The following is a 27944-nucleotide window of genomic DNA, read 5'->3' as shown; positions in this document are numbered from 1 at the left end:
TTTCATTAAATCACATCAGTGCGTTACAAAATGAGAGTAGCAGATTACTGAGATAGACTAACAAACGGCCTAATAATACAACAAAGACAAACTTTTTTTATTTTTAGTGTTTTTATTTTTAGTGTTGGAGGTGATGCTTAACAAAATAAAATAAAATTGTACTTTATTCACTTGTCTCCACATTGGTTTTACCACCCAGTTATTTTAGCCGACGTCAACATTTTTCTAATTGTGATTTTTCCATATTTGCACCTGAAAGCAGCTGAGTTACTACTGGGTCTTGTGAGAGGTGACGAAACTCTGCTGAAAAGGCAACAGACTGCGAGGAGCAGTGAAGGAAGAGCTTTTGTTGTTTTCACTCTCAGCTCCAACACCGTTAGTTCGCACCTTTGTTCCAGCTCGTCTGTGGACGGTGTGAAAGTACCAGTCTGTGTTTTCAAATTAAAAACTTCAGCACACAGGTAAGGCCTAACTAACTGCAGGGAGTTAAATGTCTGTTGTATTGCTTTAACCTGGTTCACTGTATCCCTAATGGTTTTGTTTGCATTCTTCCCAGAAGCCTTCTCTCATCAAAGGTCAACCTTGTATTGATTTCATCACGAGTTTCTCTCATGATGAATGTGTCCCAGACCATGGAAACAGAGGAGGATCTCCTGACTTGTCTCCACATTAAGCTTTACCACCCACAGCAGAGTTGCAAGGGCCTCTATGGGCTGCTCCCTCTAGGCAAGAGGAGCAGACTGTCAGCAGATGACCCTCTGAGGCTGGGCCGTGACGCCCAGACCTGCAACTATGTCCTGCTTGACCCCCGGGTGTCCCGCAAGCAACTGAGCCTCCACGCTTACCGCACACCCCAGAATCAGGACATGCTGTTTACCATTCAGAACCTGAGCCAGAGGGGGCGGGTGTCAGTGAACAGCTCATCTCTGGGCTACCTGGAGAGGATGGATCTCCCAAACAAGGCTCTGATCCGGTTTGGAGAGTATGAGATGCTGATCGTCCGGGAGGCTGGAGAGGCCAGGGGGAGCTTTGAGGTTGAGTTTGAGGTGCTGGGAGTGCCTCCGTCCAGGGAGACATGCATGTGTGAACCCACTATGTCCCCAGTCATGGACACAGGCTCATGTGTGATGAATGGTTACCCAGCTGAAGTCAGAGAGCTTGGCCCTCTGGAGTCTGATGAGACCCTTGTGTATCAATCATGATGCCGTGACTTTTTACTTTCTTTTTGACTTCCAGTTGAAAACAACATAACTGGTCATGTAGTTACTTTAAGTGCAGACAGCCTTGTATAAGATGCCTCTTTATAATGTGAAACCAGTGTTATTTTCATCTTTTCTCTAATATTCCATAGTATATACTAACAAACTGTGAGCTTAATACCTACATATTTCAAAGATACTAATCTTACTGTAAATGTTATATTATAAAGTTGTCTGTTTCTATATTTCAACTTGAGCACATTAAATTGTTGAAAAAGCTTTCTGTGATTGTTACTGCCAAAAATTGCATCAGCCATGGATCTGACAAACAAGCCAGGGAAACTTGTCTTAATCACTAGTAGTACATGGCAGTCTGAACACAAGACAGAATGTCACTGTCTCATCTTTTAGTTACAGGTTTTTCCAGATTTGCGTGATTGTTTGAACTCAGAATACAGTGAGCACATCAAATTCACTTTCAGTTTTAGTTTCTAGATTAGGAGCATATTTAGAAATACCCAAGTGCAAACACCGCAGAACTGTACGCCTGTGCTTGAACAGATATAGTTAGTTCCCATATGCTTGTCATGTATTCCGTTTATGTTGGGTCCAGAATAATTTTACTACACTTGTTTTACAAGCGGGAAATGCAACATCTTTATCTACCCATGGAGACAGCAGAGTGACCATTGTTAAGATGTCACAATAGCAGTCTTCAGGAATGATGAAAACAGCCATAAAAGACAGGACGTGGATCAGTTAAGTAAATCCAATAAAATAACCTGCCTTCAACACTATATTGTAACCACCACCCATGATTCTCTGAACTCAATTCCATAAAAGGGAGTTAAAGAGAACCTTATTTGAATTGAAATAACCTGAGCAAATAAAAAAATCTGCAGGATTTACTTTAAATTTGAGTTTGAGTCATTTTCAGCTTTCTCCCAGAGAGAGCAACATGTTACATGTACATATGACATGTCACTGAGTACACACTGGGATAAGACCCAGCCCCTCTACATATAAAAGCATGCTTTGGCTCTGCACTGACCTACCGTAAATCTGTTTTTGTCACATAAAGTCACGCAGAACCACCTCTGTCATTACTGAACAAGCACATCTGTACTTTTTAATCAGGAGAAAGAAAATTACCAGACATTTGGATGAATCAAGTGAAATTGATAGGTTAGAACTGTAACATAGCAGCTGGTTAAGTAGAAACACGATTTTGTAAGTTTGCCTCTCCATATGTAACCACAACAAAGCTTGAGTCAAAACTGGGAGGACATTACAAGAGGTAAAGGTTAAACAGCTCTGATAATACAGTGAAAATACAGTAAAAAAATATTAAAAATATATATACACCTAAAAACTCTTACAAACCAACAGCTACCATCAGACCTCTAACAGCTTAATCTTATTTCTCAAAATGTCATTGTGGGTCAGAGACATCAACTTAGACATTCAGAAAAATGTGTTTAAATGTGATAAGCCTCAGTAAATTTAAAAAAAATATATATATATAAATATATATATATATATATATATACACAGTCTGTATCCATATTTAAAAATGAAACACTATGAATTCTAAAATACTGTTAGCCAAACGAGCACTACAATTTATGTGCTGCTGCTTATATGCATACAGAAACACACTGTATGACGCTATTGTAGGTTCATGAACAGAAATGTACTTATAGTAGTACATTTTAAACAGCGATGTGTAAAAAGTCAAGTATAGGCATTGAGTAAACAATTCATGATCAGAGGACTTTTGTTGGTACAGACAGCACAGTTTGAGAATCAATCCAGGATTTAACTTGTAGGTGTGACCTAAGTCCCTTTATTTCAGTCATCAGCCCTAGGGCACAGAGATGCAATAATGCAGGTCTTCTCTGGACCAAATCCACTTCCTGTAAAAACAGACACTTTAATCATGGGTCACAAACTACGCATTTCTTACGGACATTATAATGAATCTGAATAACATGAATTACCTTCATCTCCACAATCATCTCATGGCATCTTTCCCAGCTTCAAAAACCACAAAGTCCTGTGAATTCACTTCCTATCCCATTACAGCCGCCAGAGTGGAGACACGCCTGTGAACTAAGAAACTGTGTCAGCAATCCCACTCATCGCCTGAGATCAAGCATCTCCATCATTTATCCATTCTCTCCCACCTAGACTGCAGAATCAAACCTTCATCACAATACAACTATGAATTTCATTGTAAAGAAACAAACCTTTTGACAAACACAAAGACCAAATTTAGTGACAGATTTTTAAAAAAAAATAAATCAGAAGGTTTAAATAGCTGGCAAAAGCTTTAAAAAGGAAAAAAAATGTGTGTAAATGTGGGAGTATTGCATGTGGGAAATCCAAAAGAAAAAGAGAGAAAACTATTGTATCAATCACAATAGTTTAAACAATATCTACCTCTTTTCTTCAGGGGGCTGGACTTCTTCTGAGGATGACTTACCATGAGCTGGCATCTCCTGCATAGAGTCTAATAACCTACAAAGAGGACAAATACTAAGAATACCAAGACTGCATGCAGCTTGTGGTACACACACATGTAAGTTTATAAATGTGGATAGCTAAGACAGTAATGGAGATGGAATTCAATGACAGAAGAATGAAGATAGTATATCAATACTCAAGGAAAATTGTCACAAGATGATAGAAGCATGGGCCATCGCAAAGCTCAGTTATTGTTCTACTTTTAGAAAAGACACCAACTGGGTCCATGTAGGCGATGAGGAAAAATGCAGCTTCCTGTGCGCCAGGGACAACACATAGTAGCCAATGGACGCAGGCTAAGGAAACAGAAGCTATGGTAAACTAGTTTGGGGGAAAGGTCATAATCAATATCTACTTTTGTGTTTATATTTGGCAAGGACCTTAAAAAAAAAAGAAAAAAAAAAAGCTGTCACTAATTTAAGCTCCAAGCTTTCACAGTTTTCAATGCTTAAAAAAGATTTTTTTTTTTTTTACCCCCTCACTTTTCATCGCAAGCCTGGTTGCTCAGGTGAACACGCATCAACGCAGGCTTTCAGTGGAGTAGATCAGGCTGTTACTTCTCAAATAAAGAAGTCATATACATTATCCAGCATTTTCACAGGAAATGAACTGGGCTGAGAAGACACTACCCACCATCTGTGAAGCTGATAACTCTCAAGAGTGTGGAGAAAGAAACAAAGCGTGCTAAGAGTTTAACGCCCGGGTGTTACTAAATTAGCCAGTCTGGTGAACAGTGTTTGTCAAGTTATTAGTCTAAGAGGCCGACCCAACGTGGAATAATTTGACAGTTAAAACGCCACTTTTGGTTTGATTGGTTTATTAAAAAGCCTTCAAATGAAAAGCAACTTGTGAAGTAAATAAAAGCATACATAACTGTGCTGTCTTCTATTTTCGCAAAGAAAGATAACACAAACTGTAAAAGGAAAAGAACCACACTGAAACTTTTGATTTGTCATACTAAAATGTCATCGCAAATCTTGGAGATTACAACCTGCCACACCAAGTATCTTATTAAAGCACCTCTACACTAATTTTTTTTTTAAACTGATTTTGTTGAGGATTCAACCACCAACCATGGCCTGAACACAATAATCTGATTTACAAAACTATATATATTTTTTTTTTTTAATTTAAATGGATTCCCTTGATATGAAATTAGTTCACAGCTTTCCAGAGGCTAGATCAATTTAGTAAGAGTGAAAAGCAGAGAGGATAGTTTTTGGCCTTTAACAGAATTACGTCACACTGGAATAGACTTAGCACCTAAGCCAGCATCCTATTCTGCACAACATTTTTAGGATTTGAACAATAAAACAAGCAGAGGAACAGAAAAGGCATATACAGCTCAGAAGAATACGTGAACTGTAGACCATATGGTCGCATATTTTTAAATACGGGGCTCTCCGCAATACAGTATCTTCCAGTAAGTCTCAGGTGAACGCAACGCAATCCGCCATAGACAAGGTGGATGTATAGCGCCACGTGCATCAGCAGACGACGACGATCTTGTCATATTCTAAACCTGAAAAGAGAGGACACCACACATGTCAAGGAGCGCGTTTTACTCAGGATTTCGCGCAAGACTGATTTGTGATGTTAAAGCAGCAGTATTTTAGGATTGTACCAGAAATGGTTAATGGCTGTGTACTGATCAAGAGGCTGAACTACATGTGCAGGGTTTAAGAGCTCTGGATGATGGTGATGATTTAAAACGTGACTCTACCTTATCTTACGGATTCAGCTCTCAAGTTCGGTACACTTTTATTTTACTTTTTTTTTTTTTTCTTTTTTTTAAATCGTGCATATCAATGTGATTTATGATGTCATGACACATGCACTCTCTGTTCTCACCTTGTATTACACTCTTGGGTGCCTAATAGCCTGTGTAGCGGGGTGGTGGTGGCGGCGGCGGCGGCACCCTCTCTGAAAAGGTGTCCCTAGGGCGGGGAGCAGCATACACTGGAGCTCTGGATATTGGAGAGAGTCGGGAACGCTCGTAGGAGTAGCCATTGCCAGCTGACGGTGCAGGTGGTAGGGGTGTTCGTCTGATGGGGCTTCGGTCCCTAGCCATGTAGGATGGAGGGGCTTGGGGGAGGGGGCGGCGCTCATATGGGTCAAGAGACACCATCCCGAGACGCTCCCTAACCAGAGCCGAGGGAGGAGGTGGAGGAGGAGGGATGGCACGCCTGTCATCATAGCCTGCGGTGCCGTAAGGACGGACCCTGAATTTCTCATAGAAATCAACATAGCTGTCTTGCTCGCCATAGCTACGGTCGGGATAAGGTGCTCGTCTTGGGGGGGGGGGTGGTGGAGGTGGAAGAGGGTAAGTGGACATGCGGCCTCTGTAGGGCGGTTCAGGCCTCTCCCCTGGGTAACGAGGAGGATAATAACCTCCTCTGACAGGTGGAGGTGGATAGTCCTCCTCCTCAGGTGCCCCCCTGGGTCTGCTTTTTGATAACTGAACATGTATGAGCTTTCCTGAGAGAGAGAAAACATTGTCCCTCAAATCTTTAAGCCTAAATTCTAACAAAACCCCAATGCTCCCATTCTCTAGAGTAGGACAGCAACTTTACCTACCTTGAAACTCTGTGTTATCCAGGCCCTTTATAGCATCCATGGCCTCGTCGTGATTGGGCATGTGCACAAAGGCAAAGTTCTTAACAATGGAGCACTCTGTGACTGTGCCGTACTCTTCGAACAGCTCACGGAGCTCTTTATCAAAGCCCTTCTCCACATTGGCTATGTGAAGCTTCACCGGACCCTGGTTCTTGCCCCGGCTGGGCTCCACATTGATGGGTCTACCATTCAGCTTATAAAGATGGAGCTCCCGGATGGCTTTGGTGGCAGACTTCCGGTCTTCCATGTGGACGAAAGCATAGTTTTTGTACTTGGCACATTCTGTCACTTTGCCATACTGGGCAAATAGAGCCTCAATTTCATCCTTCTCAGCGTGGGGAGACAGGTTTCCAATGAAAATCTTCACCATGCTCTAAAAAGAGTAAAGACAGGAAGAGTCAGCACACAGTGCATTCTGTAAGATGTCTATGGAGATTCTCCATTGTCCAGGTGAAATTATCTAGAGGTTGAGTCATGGCAACTGGACTTGTCGTGTTTAGGTCAAAATGTTTCACTACTCATCCGAGTAGCTTCATCAGTCTAAGAGAAAGCTGGTATAGAAACTCTAATTTATCCTTCAAGTTGGTTTCACCCCACCCCGAGTCCAAATAGGATCATTAGGTGAGCAAGTATGTAACTTCTCTTACTCCTCTCTCTACAACGGAAAAACCAAACAACCACTTAACAGGAGGATGGCCCAGCACAGGAGGAGCAGCTCCTCAGGACCACAGGCAGCTGTGCACCTCCAGGACAGGACACTGATTTGAAGACAGTGATGTAACCATTTTGGACAGAGAAGACAGATGGTTTGAGAGAGGGGTCAAAGAAGCTATATATGTCTAAGTGGAAAAACCCTCCCTTAACAGGGGTGGGGGGCTCAGACGTAACTTCTTCAATCTACCAGGCTGCCACCTTCATCTGTTCCCAGGAAATTAAGGAACAGCTCAAATGTCTTCAAGGGAGGACACATTCTTAGTGAATCAGAGGGGTCACATAAGCCTACCACTACATCTTAATGACCCACTCACTTCTTTTGTTCATCTAATGAGCCTATTCAGACCAGGTGAGAAGTGAAAGCAACTCAGTAGTGTGGGTCTAACGACTCTCACCTGATGAGCCTATGGACTAGGGGTGGAGTGAAACCAACCTAAAAGGATAAAACAGAGTTTCCATACCAGCTTTCTCTTAGACTGATGAAGATACTTAGATGAGTAGTGAAACGTTTAAACTTAAAAACTAGACGTCCAGTTGCAATAACTCAACCTCTAGGTAGTCCATCTGTAAGTTAGCGTCATTATCAGGAAACAGATAGCTTGTAATCGAGGCCACTACAGGACCACAACAACAATCATCATCATGAACCTGCATATTTACCTTCACATACAGGTTATTATTTAAAAACTGCTAGCACCGCTGACTTAGACCAAGGATAAAGTGATATAGTTAAGTTTCCCTGTCTGTACTTCCTGGGCAGAGACCTGCTAACCGGTTTCGTTTCATTTGAATGGTATCTGTTAGCAAGCTAACGTTAGCTACCAGGCGCTAGTCATGTCTCTGTGACAGAACCGAGCCCAAAGACTCGGAACCTGTGAAGCCTGCGGTTGAGTTTCAAGATGTATAACACTACAGTCGCAATAAAAGCAAGAGACACGGAGAAAAAGCGTCAAAACGTCACTACTCACTGCTTATGAACGGCGCCACAACCAGGTCCTAACTCCAAATGTAAGACACGAACTGCGCCGACTGACGACGTGAGCACAAATATGAATCTGATTGGTTGATAGGCGTGTCGCTCAAAAAATGAGGGCTGTGATTGGACGAGGGGGTTGTTTATCCGTATTTTGGTGTTTTGTGAAGAAGTTTGCTTCCACCAGTACTATGTGTCTGTTTATATTTGGTACTGACATGTAAATGTATAAACTTGGAGACACACATGAGCAAACAGGTCAAACACATCTAGGAGCGCACAAACAGTTAACTAGACTTTGTCACAGGTAAGTTTCTCCTTGCAGGTGCGAAGTCACACGTGTTGTGTTGTGTTTCTAAAATGGCCATGATGCTGCGTGTGATGTGATGAATGACTCACAGACAGAACTAAATTATTAACGGGTGACATGTGGCTACACCCTGAATTATTAAATTCCTAGCCCAGCCTAATCTCCCAGCTAATCAAGCTGCGATGATGGCATGTGGCCACTAGATGTCGATGTATAACGTGAATATGCAAAGCAAACAGTATTATTGTTATTCTTCATTTACTTAAATAAACTTCTATTTATGCTATAATAAATAGATTATAATATAAATATAATTTGATATATACAACAGAGCAAAATTGTAAGTTACGGTGTGATTTACATGATAGATTGTGGTATTTGAAGTATTACATGATTTTCTGCTCATTTTAGAGTCAATAGAACTGTTATAGGAATTATATTGTACAAGGCTTAAAATAATCAACTCTAAGCTTTTGTTCCCCTTTATGCATGATTTTGAAACATTTGTTTATTGGCTCAGTTACTCAGTATACAGACTTACAGACCAGCATACAGTAGCATACACAAATACTTTTCTGCACTGGACCAACAGGAAGGATAAACTTGTTTTGTAAAAAAAAAAATTGAAAAAATGAAATCAAAGAGATAGAAAACAAAATAATGGGTATAGTTAGAATTTCAATTAATTAGTTAACACATTTGATTGAATGATGGTAATGTCACATTAACAACAAACAACAAATATATTTGTTTGACTGATATCCTATCAGTGGTTACATATCTAATAGCTAAGTATTTGTGCTGATCTATAAGAAGAAGAAGAAGAAGAATACTTTATTAATCCCCAAGGGGGAATTCAAATTCAAATTCAAATTTTAAAAATTCATATAATTAGGTATCTCTAGTTTCCAAAGTATGATCTGGCAGTGGAAGGTTCCCATTGGTGACAGAGACTTAGGAGGGCTGGGACTGACGGAGTTTCATCTCTCGGGCCAGCTGACACCAGGTACAAGAAGAGCAAAACACCGCCAACAACCAGTCTTCAGCTATGGAGCCCTATTAGTTAGACAAAAGAAGGCGTGTCAGCACAATGGAAATTACCTTGGTATGGAGTAACCATACCCTGTATACTTATATTACCCTCTCCACTTACAGTATATTTTTCAGGTGTTAATAATGTCAGAAAAGTCAAAGCAGTGTTTTTAAAGACCTTATACAACTTAGGCTGAGGCTGGGATGTAACAATCAAAAGTAGTAACATTCTCATATGTACCTGTATGTGGTACTTCGCTCTCATTGAACTGCGTATGGCCACAGAACTCACAGGCCCTGCAGATAATATGTCCAGCAGAGGCAAACACAGACACTCCCCAAACATCGAACTGACCTGGCAGGCCAAGCACGGCAAGCACCAGAAGCCCAGGCAACCTGCCCAGGATATGAACATACACAATCACTGTGGAAATAGTACACAGAACACATAAAAGCACCAGAGAACAGGACTTTTAGATGCACATGCACGCTCAGGATGGATCCTCACAAATCTCCTTATCATCCCAGCAGTCAAAGATGCGACTCGACCACGTCCCGTTCTTCGGCTCAACCATAAATCTCGCTGTGCTGGGCTGATCAGTTACTACAGGTGGTGAGGAAGGATGGACCATCATTTCTATCAACACAGAGATGCCATTTTCATACTTTAAGTATATCTCCTTCAAGAGTAGACTACAAAACTCCACCGTCAGGTCATCCTTCACTGCTGACTCGCATGTGTAAACAATAGTGTAAATAATAATACCAAATGTGTGTGTTTTGTGACACAAAAGATTTGGAAGATGTATGAATTTATTTCATGGTTTTGCAAATATAGTGACGCCTTGAATTTAATTTGAACAATTCATATTGGCTGTGGTTGAAGATTAGACAGTGCACAAATGTTAATATGCAATTCAAATGTAAATATTATTGTAACTGTGATTTATTTATTTAAACAGCAACATTGCAAAATATAATATTAACCTTGTATAAAGCAAGGAGAGGCGCCTTGTGCCAGGTTTTATTAAATGTTGCTATTTTTTACCCATAGTTCCCGGGCAGGTAACAATAAATTCATAACAAAATAAGATGTAAGTAAAGTGCAAAACATCAGAGCATAAACTCATAAGATCACAATCATTTCCTAAACCCTAAAAAACATTTAAAACATTTTAGCAGTAGTACATTATTATCATAGAGAATGGGAAAATGACTTGAAAAGGTCAATGTCAATACATAACAAAGCACAGGCGGTTTCAATAGTAATGAAAGTAAATAGTAATAGTTATAGTAAGCAGACGAAATATAAATATACCTGCTTGTTTGTGCAGTTGTCTGTATTCCTTTCTGACTTGGGCGAGAGACAGAATTAAGCGAAGTAAACTGACAATTAAGCGAAGTAAACTGACATAAGTATAAATTATGTATAAATGGGCAGGTAATGCTCTTAATCTGATCTCTGGATCCTCCTCAAACATCGTTTACTGGCTGGAGACCTAGATGGCAAAACTCTGTGAAGCAGATCTCTGGTATTTGTTCCTTTAGCTGAGGCTCCTCCAGTTAATTCTGAAAGGAAATGAGTTTATCTGCTGCAGATGTGTCTTTGTCTGTAGTACAAGCAGACGAAAAGGCTGTTTAATGAAATCTTTTATCTGCATCACAAAGGAGGCACCTGTTTTATTTCGTCTAGTTGATCTGCTCATGTCTGTAAACCTCCAGCAGAGGGAGACACAGACATGAAAACACAGAGGCAAGTTTACAGATCTTCCTCTGCTTCATCCAAACAGAATCACCTGTGTTATATCATTGTTTCACTGAATGTGAAATAGTAGCGACTGAATGAAATAGTAGCACCAGAAAAACACAAGTTAGACAATGTTTGCCCCTTTAAATATTTAGTCATGGTACCTCTGGCAGCAAATATATTTGTGAGTCTGGATGGTGTGCACAGTGTACTTTTTCAGCAAAACATTTCAAACTGTCATGTTTCATGTGGACTGGGGTCCTGTCATAGATCCTGGGTTAGGCTGAGACCTGGTGATAATAGTGTCCTCCTGATGAGTTACTTTACCACAAGCATAGTGTCTAACATGATGGAAAAAGCATTGTTTCCTTCTCATGACACACTTAGCTCTGGTGTCTTCCAAATGTTGTGTGAGTAACAGCAGCCCAGATGTTGTGATTTATTTAAAAAACAAAAACAGTTTTCCAAACTACCATTAAGCTGAGAATTGTAAAGCAGCCAGCTGACAGTCATTCTAAGCAAAACCCCAGGCCTCTGATGACCTGGCTCTCTTTTACCCATGCAGTAATATATTCTACCATCCTTCTCCTAGTTGGTCAGTTGCTCTATCTTCTTACAGTTTGAAATGTTACCTTATTTGTTTCTGGCTGGAAATTTAAATGAATTAGCCTGGGTGTTTTAAGGGCCTGACTACCTTTGTATCCATGTTAATAATTAACACCTTTCACAATCTGACGCTTTTACTAAAGACACGCTGCACCATCTCCCCAGGCTCAAACTGCAACAGTGATCCTGAAAATATCCTGCTGAATCACTCTGTGGTGTAAAGTACCTTTGATCCGTTTCCAAAGTAGAACGACATCAAGAGAATAGCCACGATCATTTTTGAAAAGGCCTATTCACATCTACATTTGGTACACAAGAGTATGTGGGCGAGGCAAAGCTCTACTAAAGGCTAAAAATGATAATAGCTGGACTTCAATGAAGCTACAATACAAAATTAGGAGAGCTTAAAATAGCTTGTTTTTGCTTTTCAGAAGTCGTCAATTTAAATTCCATTCCTGTAGTGTATGTATTGAATGCATCATTTCAATCCACACAGCAAACTGTTTACTTTTTTTCTGGCTGTGTCAGAGTTTGGGTGTTTATTAAAAAGAAGAAACTATTCTGAAAAAATGTATACCAAACAATGAAAAGTCCTTTATTGCCATCAGAACATGAGTGAGAAAACCAGAGACAAAATCTGACAGTGTGGAGTCGACCGTACAACCAGCACTCACACAGACGCACACAAACACACATGCACGCACACACACACACACAGCGGCCAGCAGTCTTTCCACAGGACATGAAGGATACATATGGGAGTACAGTACTCACACAATGAGGTATAAAGGTAAACACAAACATACCAGATAGGGCTTCGTCTTCCACTCGTACACATGCAACTGAACCAAGGTACAAATGCTCGTTCATCCTCTTAAAAACACAACATACAGGTGAGCAGAAATGTGTAACAGCAGCATCTGGGTCATCTCAATTCAACAACGCTCCCATTCGTCTTGTCTCTCAAAACCTTTGGTCATGTGGACGCTCGCTTGTCATGCACCATGTTACTGTTGTAACTGAATACTCTGTGAGCCTCTTAAACTTGGGAGCATAAGGAATGGGTCCCTGCCTGACTCATATCCACTGGTACAAACTGGGACGTTCTGGGCAGATGAGCGGGATGCAGGGTTTCTTTTTTTTTGTTTTTTTTAAAGTTACAAATAAAAGTTCTCTCCAAGGTAGAGTTTCTACATTAGTTGGACATTCAACGTGTACATTAGCAGCAGTTCTAGTGAATGAAACAATGGCTTTGTAAGTCAGATTAATAACACCCTTTCCTCATGCACAGGACAGGCACCACCTACTACTCATTAAATGCCATGCAAGTTAGAAAAATAGACTGCAAACTCACAAGACAGAGAAATCAAAGTTCATCTCCAGAGAAGAGGTTGATTTCACTTCAGTTTTTTATTTCAGATTTTCTAAGATGTGGAAATAGCAACAAAAAAAAAAAAACTTGAGAGCGGTAACCAAGACAACAGTAACAACATGAGCAGAGAGCCACTGAGGTTTTGAGTCCCTCTCTTACTCCAGTATGTCAACCCAAACTGCCAGGTACAAGACAGACACCTCGCTTATTTGCGCTTTTCCTTCTCGGCCCTCTGTTTTGTGTGAGGTGGACGACCGCATGCACCTGGTGTGTGCGTCTCATGTGTGTACCTGTAAGTGTGGGCCCAGTGTGTCACGTGGCTCTCATGTCATTTGAAGCTGTCCCAATCCCACAGTCTGCAGTCTCCAGGCCCTCCCCCCACTAGCAGCACCCGCCCCCCAGAAAGGTGGATGCCCTGGTGTGCATCCAGGGCTGTGCACTGCATTGGTTTATCAAGACACTAGTGTGGCTGGAAGCTAGAACCGCCACTCCCTCCGACACAGAGAAAGAGGCACGGTATTGTTCTCTTTAAGTCTAAAGCCATAGTTCAAATCCGCCTTCTGTCTGGCCTCAGCCTGTCCTGTTTACGAGGCTGCACGGGTGCCACGCTGGACCCTTCCAAGACCTAAAGCAGGTGAGAGGAGGAAGTGACATCACCTGACGCCTCTCGGGCCTGTCGATAAATAAGAGATGCCTCGCCATGTGGCCCGCCCAGGGCTATGTTTTTGTTACCTCACCACTCCCAGTTTAGTTTAGTGGTAGCCAATCTCAACTGTGCGCATCCAAACTCACTCAAACATACGTGTGTACGCACATACACGCACTGACCCCAACGCTGTTCCATTCTACTTGGAATGAGGACAAGCGCCTTGAATTTCATGTTTGGCACCAGACTTCTGTTTCCTTATGTTGGTCAGCCATTCCTTCTCCCCCTTTTCTCCCATCGTTTCCCTCATCACTTCCTCACACATTTGTTCTCTCCTCCGAATAAACAAAAAAACCTGGATGAACACCTCTCCCTCTTTCTTCCTCTTGGGAAACAAAAAGAAAGTTAATGGAAAAACTCAAGTTTTTTATTTGTTTTTTTTTTTTTCAAATTCAAGGCACAATGTCTGTCAATATTCCAATCTGTCTGTACTCCCAGGTTCAGTGTGCGAACATCGCGTCACATAAGCTAATGGACTGTCTGCTCGTACGCCACTCCCTACAGCTTACATCTCTTGTCTGTACTGTAACACTGTTAAGAGACGTGTCTGTTTTGGTTGAGAGAGCGACCGCCAAGTCCAAACCAGTGATAAACAATGAACAACATAACAAAAAAAGTCACAAATAAAGACAACCGTTTCAAAAAAACAAAGTCTCGTCCTGTCTCGTGTTTCATTATTTTTAGAAATCAAGTCATATCCACCAGCTCCTTTTTGGCAAGCTAGTTGTTTCTTTTTTTTTTTAAATAAGCACTAAGTACTGATAGATAGGATAGCATACACCGTTAACGTGTGTTTTTAAGTAGATGCGTTTGTCGTTTTTTTGTAGTTTTTCACTCTCATAGTATGAATTGGTATTTTGTCAGGTACTTTTCACTCATCTCTTTAAGGTTTAAGTTAATGCAAGCAGGGACACAGTTTGCCATGGAGTCTTGCTCTAGACTTGGGTTCGCGAGGGACGCGGCCATCTCTTTACGAGACACCGTTGACCAAGGTCAGTGTCTCGCTGGCCGAGGTCATGCCTTTGCTTGGGGAACGCGTAGAGGGCGTTCGCTCATCCTTCTTGGAGCTGGTCCCGTTCTCCTGTGCATAAAAAAGGAGGCAAAGGTTTGGATGGTCCAGTCATCAGACTTATGTCCATAAAACAGAGACTGAGTCAAAGTGTGTGTTTCCGTTTGTACCTTGGGCTCAGGGCCAGTGTGGTTTTCCTTCTGGGGCAGGTTCTGTCTGCTCTGGGACTCAGCACGGGATATGTAGTCAGCAACAGTCACTGGAAACATTGAAATCTGTTATCCAGCATTCAACACTTAATTGCTTGGGACTACATTGTACATAGACATAAGATCACAATCACTTCCTAAATCCTAAAATGCCCTGATGCTGTTTTAAGGACTTGCACTGACAAAAACTTGACTGACAAAAACCAAAGACAATTTGTATAGCTGCTTGTGGAAAACTATCAGAGCTTACATTGATACAACACTTGGTGACTGACCACTCTCACCTGGCTGTCTGTCACGGCTGGCTGAACCTCCCTCTGGGCGGTTGCCACGGTTACGGCGGCGGCGGCTTCGGTTACGACGCTGAGGTCGGGCTTCTTCGTCTAACAGTCAAATGAGAAAACATGAATTAATAATGTCACATTTCAGAATTTCTAGTTTCAACAAAAAGCTTTTTTTCCTTTGCATGGCGACAATTCACTTCTTCACAAATCATTTTCCAAACAGATGAGAATAGAAAAGTCAAGTTCTTACCCAGTCCGTTCTCACTGGGTCCGGCCTGGCTGTCCGACTCAGCAGCAGCGTCAATCACACTGGGCTCCTGGTCGTTACGGCGGCGACGGGAGCGCCTGCGACGGTCTCCTGCCACTCCTTCACTGACATCTGTATCAGCCAGATCCCCCTCACCCTCCAGCAGGGAGTACGGGTTACTGTCTGGGTCCCTCAGGACTGAGTGCGCACAGAAAATTGGCATTACAACTACACTTCCCCATAGTTTCTCATTTCTATTTACACATGCTAGCGCTACTTTAAAAACTCATACAGTAAGTGTCCTCCTATAGTTAACTGTAAAAACTATTCTACAATATAGTTTTAGTTCTATAATTTTACACTTTATATTCAGGCTTTGGTTACCTGAGCTGATGGAGTTGGAAGGCTTGGACCCTGGCCCTCCACGGCCTCGTCCTGAGTTGGCGCCTCTGCCCCTGCCACCTCGCCGAGAGCCTCTCTCCTCCCCGCCTATGCCACGGGGCCGCTGGTCTCGCTCAATAACGTCCTCTGACTCAGAAGCATTAGACAGTTCAGAGTTTGTGCCTGTATCAAGTATAAAAAGCATTTACAAAAATAAGCACAAGACTTTTTAAATAATAGAATCTTTTATTATTAGTATTACTTAAAAAACAAAAAACAAAAAAAACTCAAACAGAACTGATTATGATTTCAGTTCCTTCATTCTCACCATATCCAGAGTACTGGCTGTTGGAGGCCCTGCGTCCTCTGCCACGGCCACCATATGTGCGAGAGGTGTGGAGTGAGTTGCTGCTCTCATCTGTCAAGTAGCCTTTCTCCCGGTCACCACCCGGGCCCCCAGTTCGACCAGGAGGGGCGCGGTACCCCACTCCAATCTGACGGAGTTGCTCGTCAATCTGGAGACGCTCTAGGCGTAGCTGCTCCACTTCCTACAGGACAAGAAAAGGAACAAATGTGGATGTTTATTTTTTAGCACATGGTTTATTGCAATTTTCCAACAAAAGCCCCTCTTCTCTCCACCCTATTCAACCAATGGTTGGAAAATAACACTGAACAAATCTACAAAAACTGTAAGTAAAATGAATTAAAAAAAACAACAACCTACATAAACAACTTGTTAAGTTTATTCTAGCATGACAACCTAGATATGCAGGGACAAAACAATGAAAATGCTATATTGATTAAAAACATGTTTTAACTCAGATTTTGATTTTGTTTCTGACATTTAATTTGGTAGACTGATCAATGGCTAATGCTTCACTTGGACATGTTTGTTCAGTCTATAAAGCAGGAACTTTGAGGCCAAGGTTTAAAATTCACATCTGCTGTGGGTCTGGTCTGGTTTTGAACTTCTTACCCAGATTCTACCACTAAGTGGCAGTAATGCATAAAGTTTAGATTTTCAACTTGATACACTGAACAAATATAACTACATATGACCAAACCCACTACTGTTGAAAAATCTAGCAATTGGACTCATCAGTTGTGACCCACTGACTGGGCATAGGTATTAGTTTAAAGCAGTCATCTTTAGAAAACATCTGTACATGCAACCAATACTCCATCACCGTGATTCCCCTTTTTCAAAGCTACTGCTAAATTTAAAACTAGAAAAAGGCAGTCATCACTGACAATTTCCCAGCTAGGGAACTAACATTTTGCTGTGGCCCCTGATACTGTCACACCACCATCTTGACAACTAATGCCCTCACCCACAGTAGTCTAAAAAAGATGATGATTATAGCTGATGGGGGGTGGGCATTTGCATCTAATGGCAGCAATGCACCGACAGCAGTTTCTATGGCGTTTCAGTGGTGGCTAATTCACAGAAGGGGTATTGCGTCAGAGTGTGACAGCTGCCTCCACCAAAGACAGCTGAACCTCAAGGGAGGTGTGAAGGAAGTGAGGCAGGCCGGGGGGTCTCAGGTTATTTTTGGAAGCTGAGGGTCCAGATAGCTGGTAATCTAAACTCCAGCATACCCTTCACCCAATCCCACAGAGGGGCTATTTATAAAAGCACATGAGGTAAGGGCAAAATGAGGTGCTCTCAGCAGCTTTCCTCATGTGGTGGTGAGCAGAAGGGAGACAGGTGACCAATGTGGAATGACCCTACACATATGCCCACCAGCAACCTGTCTATACTCTTTTCTCAAGGAAACTGTGCTTGTAAGAAAAAAAATTTCTCTACCAAGAGTCTAGGTATTGTCAGAAGAAGGCACCTTCAGTTCTTAGAACCTCTACAGGATGTTTCTCGTTTTTTCAACAGGAGTGACAGTCGCTTATGTTGATTCGTTAATGTTGATTCGTTAAACACTAACATAAGCCAACACAGCACTGGCAACCGGCATTTTTAAAAGGTAATTTGAGTAGCGTAAACAACAGCTTTTGGTATGGGGAAGAAACAAAACTGTCACAAATGTACCAACACTGAAGTCCAGGTTGCATACATATCAGAGCAAATTCAGAGATGTCATGATGGATCAAAGCAAAACATGAAAGTTTTCACTAGCTTTTAAGGTCACTTTAAATCAGCTTAAAATTGGCTGAAATATAAAGAAATGCTATAAACCTGCAGTTCTATTTTATCTGAGGTCTTCTAAGAAACAGAAAGAGAAAAGCTTGTGCCGCCATCTACTGGTGAAGACTAAGAATCAACTTACCTGGAGATAGGACACATGATATTCCAAGAGAGCCTGAGCATTGCTGATGTTCTCTTTAGTTCCCACAAAAACGAAGGGAACCATGCCCTGATAAAACACAAAAAGGGGGAGATGAAGAGTTAAGGGTCATTTTGAGGGAAACGGCCATCCTCAGTCTGGAAGATCTCACAGACTTGGTAATACTAGGCACCTCATTCAAAAAGAGCATTTTGAGTGGTAAATTACAGACCTTTCTGGAATGATTAGTAGGCTTAAAAAAAAAAAAAAAAATCACATGAAGCACACTGGACAGAAACACACTACATAATCCATCTATGACAACACACAGCTAACTGCCCACACATGCCCAACATAACTGGCATATGCTCTGCTGTGGGCTGTGTGTATTGAAAGCACAAAAAACCTAAGTGCCAGTGATAGAATGAGAGACAAAGCAGCAGAATAGAACAGTGTCGAAGCAGATAGCACATGGGACGTCTACACTCAGCTGCAGTTACTTTAAGTAGCTTTGCTTTTTGGAGCGCAGAGGGATTCAGGTGTGTGGGAGGGGGATGGGTTACTAGGAGACCAGCCGAACGGTCCATTCACCTCTTTGCTGCTGGCAGTGTCGTCCCTGCCAGCCCCCTGCCTGCCTACCTCCTCCCGGGGAAGCTTTTTGTCGTTGTCTCCCTCAATCCTGACACGGACCACGCCTGATTTGTCCACAATCTCCTGGATGACTTTGCCATTCTTGCCGATGACTTTGCCTATGCAAGAGTGAAAATGAAAAGAAGAAATGGTAAAACAATGATAATAAAAACTGTATATGTAGCAATATGAAATATGGCATGGTGATGACGTGCAATGTTGTCAGTAACAACATGAGATCCCCGTTGAATGTTACTGTATGTTGCTTACTCACCTACAAGGTTCCTGGGTACCTGAAAGTAGTCTTCTTTGAACTCAAGATACTCTCTAGCCTGCTTCACTGCTTCTGGGGTCTGTAACACAACGCAAACATTAGACATTATCCCAGGACATGAAATGCCAGGTCCACAGCAGCCTAGAAGATTATTAATCAGCATACCTCTCCGTAGATCCTGAATGTGCAGCTTTCTTCCTCCAGCTCGATAGCTGTGACACCAGGCACCTTCCTTGCCTGCTGGATATTGGCACCGTGGGAGCCAATGGCAAGACCCATTAGGTCCTCCCTGACTCTCACCTCTTCCTGATACGCTGACGCTAACTGCTTACTTGTCTGGGAAAAGAAACCCAAAGTTTGTTCAAGTGCAAATGCATAAATTGAGCCAAAAAAGACATTAGTATCTAAATAAACACCGATAAAATCTAACATTAGTTTGCAAATTAGATGTATCTGACAAGGTGAATGTGTTAAAAAGAGTATGCTTACCTCCAAATGTTTGGTGGCTTCTTCATTGCGGGACATTAGCATAAGCTTGGTACGAATGCTACGAAAATGCATGTCACTCAGAAGAGTTGCACGCTTTACTGTGGTTTCATTTGTAGACTGTAAACATAAAAATGAATTGGGTTACAAATAAAATTTAAAAAATACTTCAAACTAATTCCTATATCCATGTTATCAAAAATGTTGTTTAACAGAATTATTGAGAATTGTGTGACTGTATACATTGAAAAGACATAACGTGGCACAATAAGGAATCAACAAGACTATTGATTTGTTCATGAGGTGACACCCAGCTCGTCTGTATATTCTGAGTACTAACCAGCACAATGAGTTCGTGTGTTTGGGCACTGTAGAAGATGCAGTTGGCGCCAATAGCTTTCCTGAAGTCTTTGTGAATGTTGTCATTTGCACAGCTGTTGATAAGAAAACAATCCACGGGAGAGTCGGCCTTGTTATTAATTTGGCAGCAGTGTGCTATTATAACAACACTTAACGGAGATGTGAAAACTTTCAAACCTTCAGACTTTAACGTAAGGTGTTTGAAATTTTTATGCCAATTTCAATCAACATCAAATGAAGAACTGTATGTAACCTGACAGAGTAAAGACACTCACATGTCCCTCAGGTCTTCTGGGACAGGGATTGGGACCTTATGGAAGGTGTTCCGAGAGGAAGGGCTGTTGGGGTTAAGGGGTCTGATGCGCTCCGATGTGACAATCTCATTGTATGTGGCGTCGCATGCTGCGTATTCAATAACATAGAACTGAAAAGAGCACAAGACATACAGTTTGTACCTTGCACAGGATAATGATACAGGCAGAACAGACACACGAAGATTTGTCAATTCAAATATGAAGTGCTACCTCCCCAGCCCCCCAAAAAAACATAATGCTAAATTATATCAAGCTAAGAACAGCTGTATTCAACCCATGCAAAAATTCAGCCATCAAGTTAAGAAACCTCCTGTATCCCATAGCTTCATTCATTTTGTAAATTCAATTACACTTCATGTAAGATGAAATACAGTGGGTATCCTAGAGTATCCTAGAGTGAGATGCAGAGAAAGATAAAAAATAGGGACAAACAAAAGGGCAACCATGGGAAAGTGAGGCAGTGAGATGAACGTTGCACACTTCATGCTCAAAGGACAGAATTAAAGCCATCAGTCAATGCTAGACATTCCTGGAGGCTCTTATCAGACTGCTCCAAATAACAGCACTACACCAGCAGCAACTGCCATGGCAAAGTAGCACCGCAAAGCTGTCCTGTCCATATCCCACTGACCCAGTATTCAACCTGCTGCTGGAGAGCCAGCACTCCTTCAAATTATCTGAAAAATACCGCAAAATAAGCCATCGGTGCCTGTTAGACCAAGACTGGTGCAAATCCATTCTGACACAACAAGCCAGTGTGAAGAGGCAGCACAGGGTGTATAGGAAACATAATTTGAAGGTACACTGTCAGACCACATCAGGACATGCTGACTCTTTGAGCTCATTAACCAGCAGTACCTATCTTACTACAGGTCTGTATTCACTCTAGGTACAGCTTACTGCAGTACTCCAAGCTCAGTACACAGTCACTGGCAGGGCAAGAACACACCGAGGAAAAGTGAAAGCTATGAAATACGTAAACCACAGCTGAATCTTATGCCTGAAAATGTATAATCTTTTCAATAGTAATAGTTCTTTTTAACTAAATAGCTCCAGAAAAAATTAGCCCCATGCACCAACGAACAAAAAAATCTTTCAGAACATTGGTTTCCACAGCATCCAAGGCACCCCTAAGATTAGGTAAATTAGTCTGGATTAAAATACAAAAACAATGTGGTTTAAAGTGTGTTTCTACGCATGAGAAGCGAACAAAACAGCATTGTGCTGTTTGTAATTTTCTGTTGTATGACTGGTTTGCATTAATGGAGACATGCAGCGGTGGAAAGAGGATTTGAAAACGTTATAAAGGCAAACTCATTTCTCCAAATTAGAGAGGATACGCTCTGTTGTTTTTCTGCTCACACTTCAGCTTTAGTACATCTGAGCAATGAAACAATTTGAAGTGAAATTTCACCATTTACTCGTGTTTAATCGAATTTTTTTGAGATAATGTTCTTCAGTTGCTAGCAGCGACTTACCTCTCCCTTCATCATTCTGACCCGTGCAAGCCACCAGCCACATGGCTCCTGCTCGTTGGCCCTGGAGTAAACCTTTAAGGAGAGAAAGTGAATGTTATCTAAGTCAGAGACAAAAAAACTACAACTATCACAGTACCCATTAACTTTGTTTCAGACCAGTGGAAAGCAACCTATGCTGTCTTATGAACAGAAACCTGTGTATTGCCAAGTAAAGCACAGTGCATAATTAACTAGTGCTGCAAGTAAAAAATTACAATGTGAGATAAACTTGCTGAATAAAACAAGGACTGAAGTGTACAACCTGTACTACTTCAGATTGACTGCAGAAAACATAAGCAATATATTCGACTTTATCACCAGATAATACTTTGCAAAGTCAATATGCATAATAATTACATCAGTAAAACAAGCAAGTGGTTTTAGGCAATCATGTAGCAGGAGCTGTTTTACAGTTAAACACATACTTCAAAAGAATGAATGTCGATAGTTTCCTTTTGGATATTTTTTATCATTTAGAGGCCACATGGATGTCTTGAAATGACAAAAAACAGTGCTTTTAACAATCTGTCTGACAATGTACACAGACACCAAAGTCTTGAGACTTAAGGTCAGTGAAAACTGAGGTGTGTGAGCTGAGTCAGATGTAAAGCAGCATGCCTCACCTCCACCTCCTCCCCTTCACCAATTTCCTTGTGGTACTCAGCTGGAGGAGGCAATCGCACATCGCTGAAGGGCAGCTGTCTCTCTGGCTGCCAGCTACGGTGACACGAAACACAGATAGATACACTTGTCAGCCTATTGGCAATCACAGGTAAGAAGATGGAATCCGGTGACAATTCAAATAGTTTCTCTCTTTCAATCTCTTTCTGTCTCATTTCATATTGGAATTGCAATGGCACGGGTATATTAAGCACTCACTACTGTGCAGCACATAAGTAGACATAATGAAAATAAACATTAAAATGGCTCATTAAGTTTACTGAACAAGTTCAAGGAACTGTATCTGGACAGCAAATGCCCCTGTTCATTGTATGATGTCCTTTAACATTAAGCAAGCACTTGAAAATAGCTCAGCTGAGTGCCACAGTACTCAGTAAATGACTTTCAAAGGTGAAACCTTATAGTATTATGCCACACACAGAAAATGAAAACAGGCTAATTTCTCCGTTCTTTTAATAATGTATAATAAAACCTCTCAAGCTCAGCTGAAGCTTGAGATTTAAAAGGAATTTTCAATGGTCTCATTACTATCACAATAGACCAAAAATGGTGTTTCATTCATTCACTTACACAACCAGCTACTCCAACACCAGCATGTGCTCAGAGAAAGTAAAAGGAGGAGGAGGGGAAGCAGCCATCTCAAAAATCACAGTGCACCACTCTGCCACCCCTCCCACGCTGCATACCTTGGGTCACTATTTTAGGGGCATCATGAACTACACTGAGCCAAGTCGATGAAGAGGGACCAGAGACCAGGGATGGGTGGATGAATGGGTGGAGTTTGGGGGAAAAGGACAGTAGGTGGGACTAGAGCTACAGAAAAGCATATTATGAGGATGGCAGGGAGGAGGGTCAGAGCAAGAGGTGAAAAAACTGTCAGACGTGTGCAGACAGCTGTGTGCCAAGCACAGGTGCTCAAAGGGACAATTTTAAATGCCTGTGTCAAGCAGCAGCCTGGAGCAACCATCGTAACTCTCAAGTACTACAGTTCAAGCTTCATTTCCCAATCTAAGGACTGTTTATCATACAGCATATATACAGGAATGGTTAAGTGAAAAAGCATCCTTACTTGTTTTCAAACACAATTGTGAGTGAGTCTTCGTGGACATCTTTGATGTAACCCTAAAAGACAAGCAAAGAGAGAATATTATTGGCACAAATGCACAAGACAGGGAGATGGATGAAGGGTGGGGCTGTGATCGTTGGATTTTGTGTGTAAACAACATGGACAGCTGGCTTGTAAGCCATGCTAGACCAATACTGTGACTGTTGCTGAAAAAGAGCATCTAGGGCTTTTTGGAAGCCAAGACATCACATCGCTGACACAATTCTCTGGCTGTGAATTCTGTGCTGGATAAAGTGACGAGGAACACTGACTCCTCCTGACAGCACAGACAGCCTGGAAATCTCTCTCTCTCACACACACACACAAACAGAATTAAAATGCATGAGCTCTCTCTATGCGAGTAACCTGGAAGACAATAGTTTGACCTGACACACATGTATAGAGAAGGCAGGCACTCACTCTGTCTAGCCTATATGGATAGATTATGCAATAGCCCAGAGACTACTATTACAAGAAAGACCACTTAAACGTGTTACTTGTCCATCATGACCATCCACTAATCTGTCATAGCATGCCCTAAACTTTTGCCAACACCCCTAGCACTGAGCAGTGGCTAGACGGGAGAAAAATGGTGGGTGTGGCATGTCTCTCAGTGACACTACCGTATATGGGACAGAGAGCCCAGGCAGTATCCTCAATTCCAAGCACGCTTGGGGATCGGGAATGGGGGTATGGATTCACCTGCTGGAAGATGCTGCCTTTGCACTGGAAGAGCAGGCTAGGGTTTCAGCATGGATCAGGGAGTAAAGCACATGTAGAAGTAGAGGGATCTTTACACCGTTTAAGCGGCCTACTCTCACTACAACTTCTATTCTTAGAAGGTCCTGGTCAAAGGTCAAAATGTGTCTGTATATATACATGAGCTGTTACTGTCCACTACTCAGACTGTAGGGTCCTAGCAGCAAATGAGCAGGCTAGACTCTGAATAAAATGCCAGCAATGACAACAGATCAAAATGAACATGTGCTCATTCACCAGTTTCTAGAAGTCTCATTAGGAGACAGTTATGTCATGTCATTTTATGTCAGGTAAGTATTGCTACCACCAAGTACTACCAGGTCAAAAGAGCAGAGAAGAATAATGCAAAGATGGGACAGAGAGGGGTCAGAGGCAGAAGCCACATGCCAGTCTTCCACTCTCCCAAAAAAGAATGAGATGAGAAAGTGCCATCTTCTCTACAAATATCCAATGAGTTCAGATTTATTCATCCAACTAATCTACTTACAACCAGATACAAATACATTTGTACAAAATGTAATATGTCCAGCCAAAAAGAAATACAACTGGGGAAAAAAAAAAAAAAAAAAAAATTCTCATTTAGTCTTATCAGCTCACTTCATGTGTGCCTGCTTCTGCAAAAGGTGCAGACCTCGAACAGGACAAGCTGACATTTTCCTGACAGGTTCATAAATATGATCCTACCTTATCGTTGCTAACTGAATTAATCTGACGTCAAGGTGAATGAAGTGCATTCAAAAAGCAGCATTCTTTTGCCTTGTGTGTCAGTCACAGCAGGAGAGAAAAGTAGAAAAGCTTTTCCTTGCTCTTTCCAAATATGGACCAACATATCTGCTGGAATATATAATTTATAATGTCACTAAGACAGTTAAGTGTTCATTTCAGCCACAAAATGAGAGCTGTAAGATAATGGGCGCAATAGAGATGAGTGGAAACTGCTCATTCATGCCAGCTGAACTGTCACCCCGTAAAACAGAACGACAGGTGAGCAGAGTAAATATAGGCTCATCTCAAAACACCATGTGGTCGGCTGACCAGCTGAAGGCTTGAAGACAGAAAAAAGTAGCACATGGACAAGTTAATGTGTTTGACAGAAATGAAAATAGGAGACGAGACATCAGAGAAATGATCTATAGGATCATTCGCCACCTCTATCTCAGTATTTTTAAAATCCTATTAATCCCAAATTATATCAGAACTTAAACACAAAATATGCATGACTGACTGAAAAAACAAATTATAATTAAGCTAATTTTTGTTAAATTTAATGTGGAGAACTGAATCCAAAGTCACCAAGTCACCATCTTAAGGTGATGTTTTGGAAACAAGCTGTGACACAGCAGCAACAAAGGCTTGAAGTCATGTGTATACTAATAAATGTGTACTTTCTTTTGAAAATGAGACAGAATTGAAACAGAAACCCACACTAGCTCTTCCTTGCCAAAGCAATTAGCACAGGACTTCAGCAGTGAAGCTAAGATAAGGGCTGGGCTAAAAAACAACTATGAAGTATGTGAGCTTTGATGTAGCATCAGTCTTGTGCGCAGGAACTGCACAACAGCTGTCTGATTAGCAGCTCGCCTCTGTTTTCAATGTTTCCATCACACATTTCAAGACACTATCCCATGTTACTCTATGTAATTTCCAAACTACGAGCGTTAGTTCCCAAAACTATAGCCTGTAATCATATGACATTTGCTAAAACGATCAAATATAGGCCATACATGGTGATGACAAGTGTACCTAGCTTAACTGCTAGCTAGAGCTAGCTACCCAGCCCACAATGGCCAACCGTAACGGAACGCAAACCCATCCCGGTGTGTCAGAACTGGACCTGAGCTAACACCGGAGAAGTCATGCTCAGCTGGGGCTGGGCTCAGAAAAACGAAACCTAACAGTTTTTCTCGAAACAAAACTTTCAACCGGGACAACTAAAAACTACGACTATAACCAGGTTACCTTGTAGAAGGCCCCATTCGAGCCGCGAACTTCCACGGCCAGCCCGTCCATACTTGTCGGTAGATCCCCACGGCTGAGCTTGTCTGTAGCCGTTACGACTCCCTGCGAGTCCGGTAACGTTACCACCCCCAGCTTCGCCGGCCCTTCGCCGCTATCCGGCCGCTTGTTGATTTCCAGTGTTTCGGGTGGAGGGAGAGGGGCAGAGGTGAAGGGGTTGGGGAGATGGGTGTGATGGTGTCACCTAACGCAGCGCAGACGCTGTCTCCAGCAGCAGTTGGGAAGCTCCGGGCTGTTTTTGTCTGAATGTAAATCCGGTGCTTGCGAGCTGGCAGGCACCGCCACGAGAGAAGTCTCGACGTGAGCGCGGAGGAGAGGCAGGCTAATGATGCTAGGAGGATGCTAGTTGACGGTGATTAGCTGGGAGGCTAGCTATCAACACCTTGATCCCGTCCGTTTTCAGGGCTGCTAGCTGGCTAGCATTGGATAGCTTGGATGCGTTTGTTGGTCGGGCGTGTGGCGCAGGCGTTGCGTTGAATAATTTCACAGAAACCGTCACCAGGCGTCGTTTCTTCAGTCTGCGGTGCAATTTCAGCGGCGTTTCTTTCCCCAAAAAGCGTTTGCAATGCACTACCGCCCGGCGACTCCTTACTCCAACTACCCGTTCCCTCAAACACGCCGATAGAGTGAATCACAGAGGGACTGAATGACCTCCAACACCCCACCCCTCCGTGACCAAGGCCCGCCCCATAGTAAACCCGGGTTCATGATTCGCCACAGCCCTCGTCAATCAACTATAACCTTCATTAATTGGTTTAGCAAATAAAGGTTGGTCAATAAGCGTGACCAATAAAATACAACAAGTCGCATCGAAAAACAAGTCATTGGTTTTATATCGTGTCAATTATAATGTTACTCAAATTGACTGGCTCTCATTTCTGATTTTGCCCACTCATTGATGAGTGAGGACCACCAGCCATTGTGTAAACAGCACTACAGTGAAGTTACTATATATTATGAACCAAGCTAAGTTTCTATCACATGCTAAAAACACACACATTCAGACCTGAAAAGGCAAAACACTGGATTAGGGATTTGTCTTCTGCCTATGGGCACATCTTGTCATCCTGTCTAAACCCGCAACACGGTTGTCGGTCTCCCCTTTTGCCCGAGAATAACGAGACGAGTAGATACGTGTAAGAGTGTATCGATAAGGGGATGGTAAGGGTGTAGTGAAAATCATTTGGAATGCAGAACCAAGAAGACCAGATATGGACAAGGACTGTTGTAAGGAAACAGCTGTGAAAAGCACACATGAAAGGCCTGAGACTGGGGGCGGGGGCACTAGTAATACTACTGTGGGACCTCAGAGCAGAATGTGACAGATACAGAGCTGCTTATTTAGCTCTTTGTATCTATCTACTTCTTAAATTGTGCATAACAAAGATTTTATAATACAAAATTTGAATTGACACAGCAGCCCAAGAGCCAAACAAATGACATAGCATGTCATATAATATTTTCTAAACAACAGTCAAATACTGATTATAAAAAGGTATTACAGTGAAACTGCCTTGTTCTCTAGGACATCATGTACAAGCATACTGCTGTCCAATCAGACCTGAGGCTGAGAACTGAGGACTTTATGTCAATGT

General features: G+C 42.0%; 3 protein-coding genes and 1 pseudogene across 5 annotated transcripts in view; 2 read left to right on the top strand and 2 right to left on the bottom strand.

The window, feature by feature from the left end:
• LOC113122302 (nectin-4-like) overlaps positions 1-27944 on the top strand; it is a 192898-nt gene that overhangs the window by 36482 nt on the left and 128472 nt on the right. The window lies entirely within an intron of this gene.
• Positions 295-1477, top strand: tifa (TRAF interacting protein with forkhead associated domain). Of its 2 annotated transcripts, none has more exons than XM_026293850.2 (2): positions 295-461; positions 560-1477. In XM_026293850.2, the coding sequence occupies exon 2, from the start codon at positions 612-614 to the stop codon at positions 1200-1202; it is 591 nt and encodes a 196-aa protein (XP_026149635.1). In that variant the 5' UTR covers positions 295-461; positions 560-611; the 3' UTR covers positions 1203-1477. The 2 variants fall into 2 exon arrangements, with proteins under 2 accessions (XP_026149635.1, XP_026149625.1); XM_026293840.2 differs by having other exon boundaries at positions 557-1477.
• Positions 2298-8092, bottom strand: LOC113122334 (RNA-binding protein 4B-like; annotated as a pseudogene).
• On the bottom strand, positions 12305-26982 carry fxr2 (FMR1 autosomal homolog 2). Of its 2 annotated transcripts, none has more exons than XM_026293523.1 (17): positions 26293-26982; positions 23539-23591; positions 22412-22505; positions 21750-21821; positions 20233-20381; positions 19938-20031; positions 19601-19717; positions 19277-19447; positions 19112-19190; positions 18799-18956; positions 18211-18297; positions 16260-16479; positions 15935-16114; positions 15554-15748; positions 15304-15402; positions 14981-15069; positions 12305-14882 (listed from the first exon to the last, which is right to left on the bottom strand). In XM_026293523.1, the coding sequence occupies exons 1-17, from the start codon at positions 26341-26343 to the stop codon at positions 14772-14774; spliced, it is 2019 nt and encodes a 672-aa protein (XP_026149308.1). In that variant the 5' UTR covers positions 26344-26982; the 3' UTR covers positions 12305-14771. The 2 variants fall into 2 exon arrangements, with proteins under 2 accessions (XP_026149308.1, XP_026149317.1); XM_026293532.1 differs by having other exon boundaries at positions 18847-18956.

The sequence above is a fragment of the Mastacembelus armatus genome, chromosome 18, assembly GCF_900324485.2.
Source record: "Mastacembelus armatus chromosome 18, fMasArm1.2, whole genome shotgun sequence".
NCBI classification, from domain to species: domain Eukaryota; kingdom Metazoa; phylum Chordata; class Actinopteri; order Synbranchiformes; family Mastacembelidae; genus Mastacembelus; species Mastacembelus armatus.
The sequence above is the reverse complement of the archived record's forward strand: the minus strand, read 5'-3'. Positions and strand labels throughout refer to the sequence as shown.

Excerpts from the sequence above, each read along its gene's own strand:
- tifa (XM_026293850.2), top strand. The coding sequence starts at position 612 with ATGATGAATGTGTCCCAGACCATGGAAACAGAGGAGGATCTCCTGACT.
- fxr2 (XM_026293523.1), bottom strand. The coding sequence starts at position 26,343 with ATGGACGGGCTGGCCGTGGAAGTTCGCGGCTCGAATGGGGCCTTCTAC. Across the intron at positions 18,957-19,111 it reads GGTACCCAGGAACCTTGTAG|GCAAAGTCATCGGCAAGAAT; the intron begins GTGAGTAAGCAA and ends ACTCTTGCATAG. Across the intron at positions 18,298-18,798 it reads ACACTGCCAGCAGCAAAGAG|GGCATGGTTCCCTTCGTTTT; the intron begins GTGAATGGACCG and ends GTGTTTTATCAG.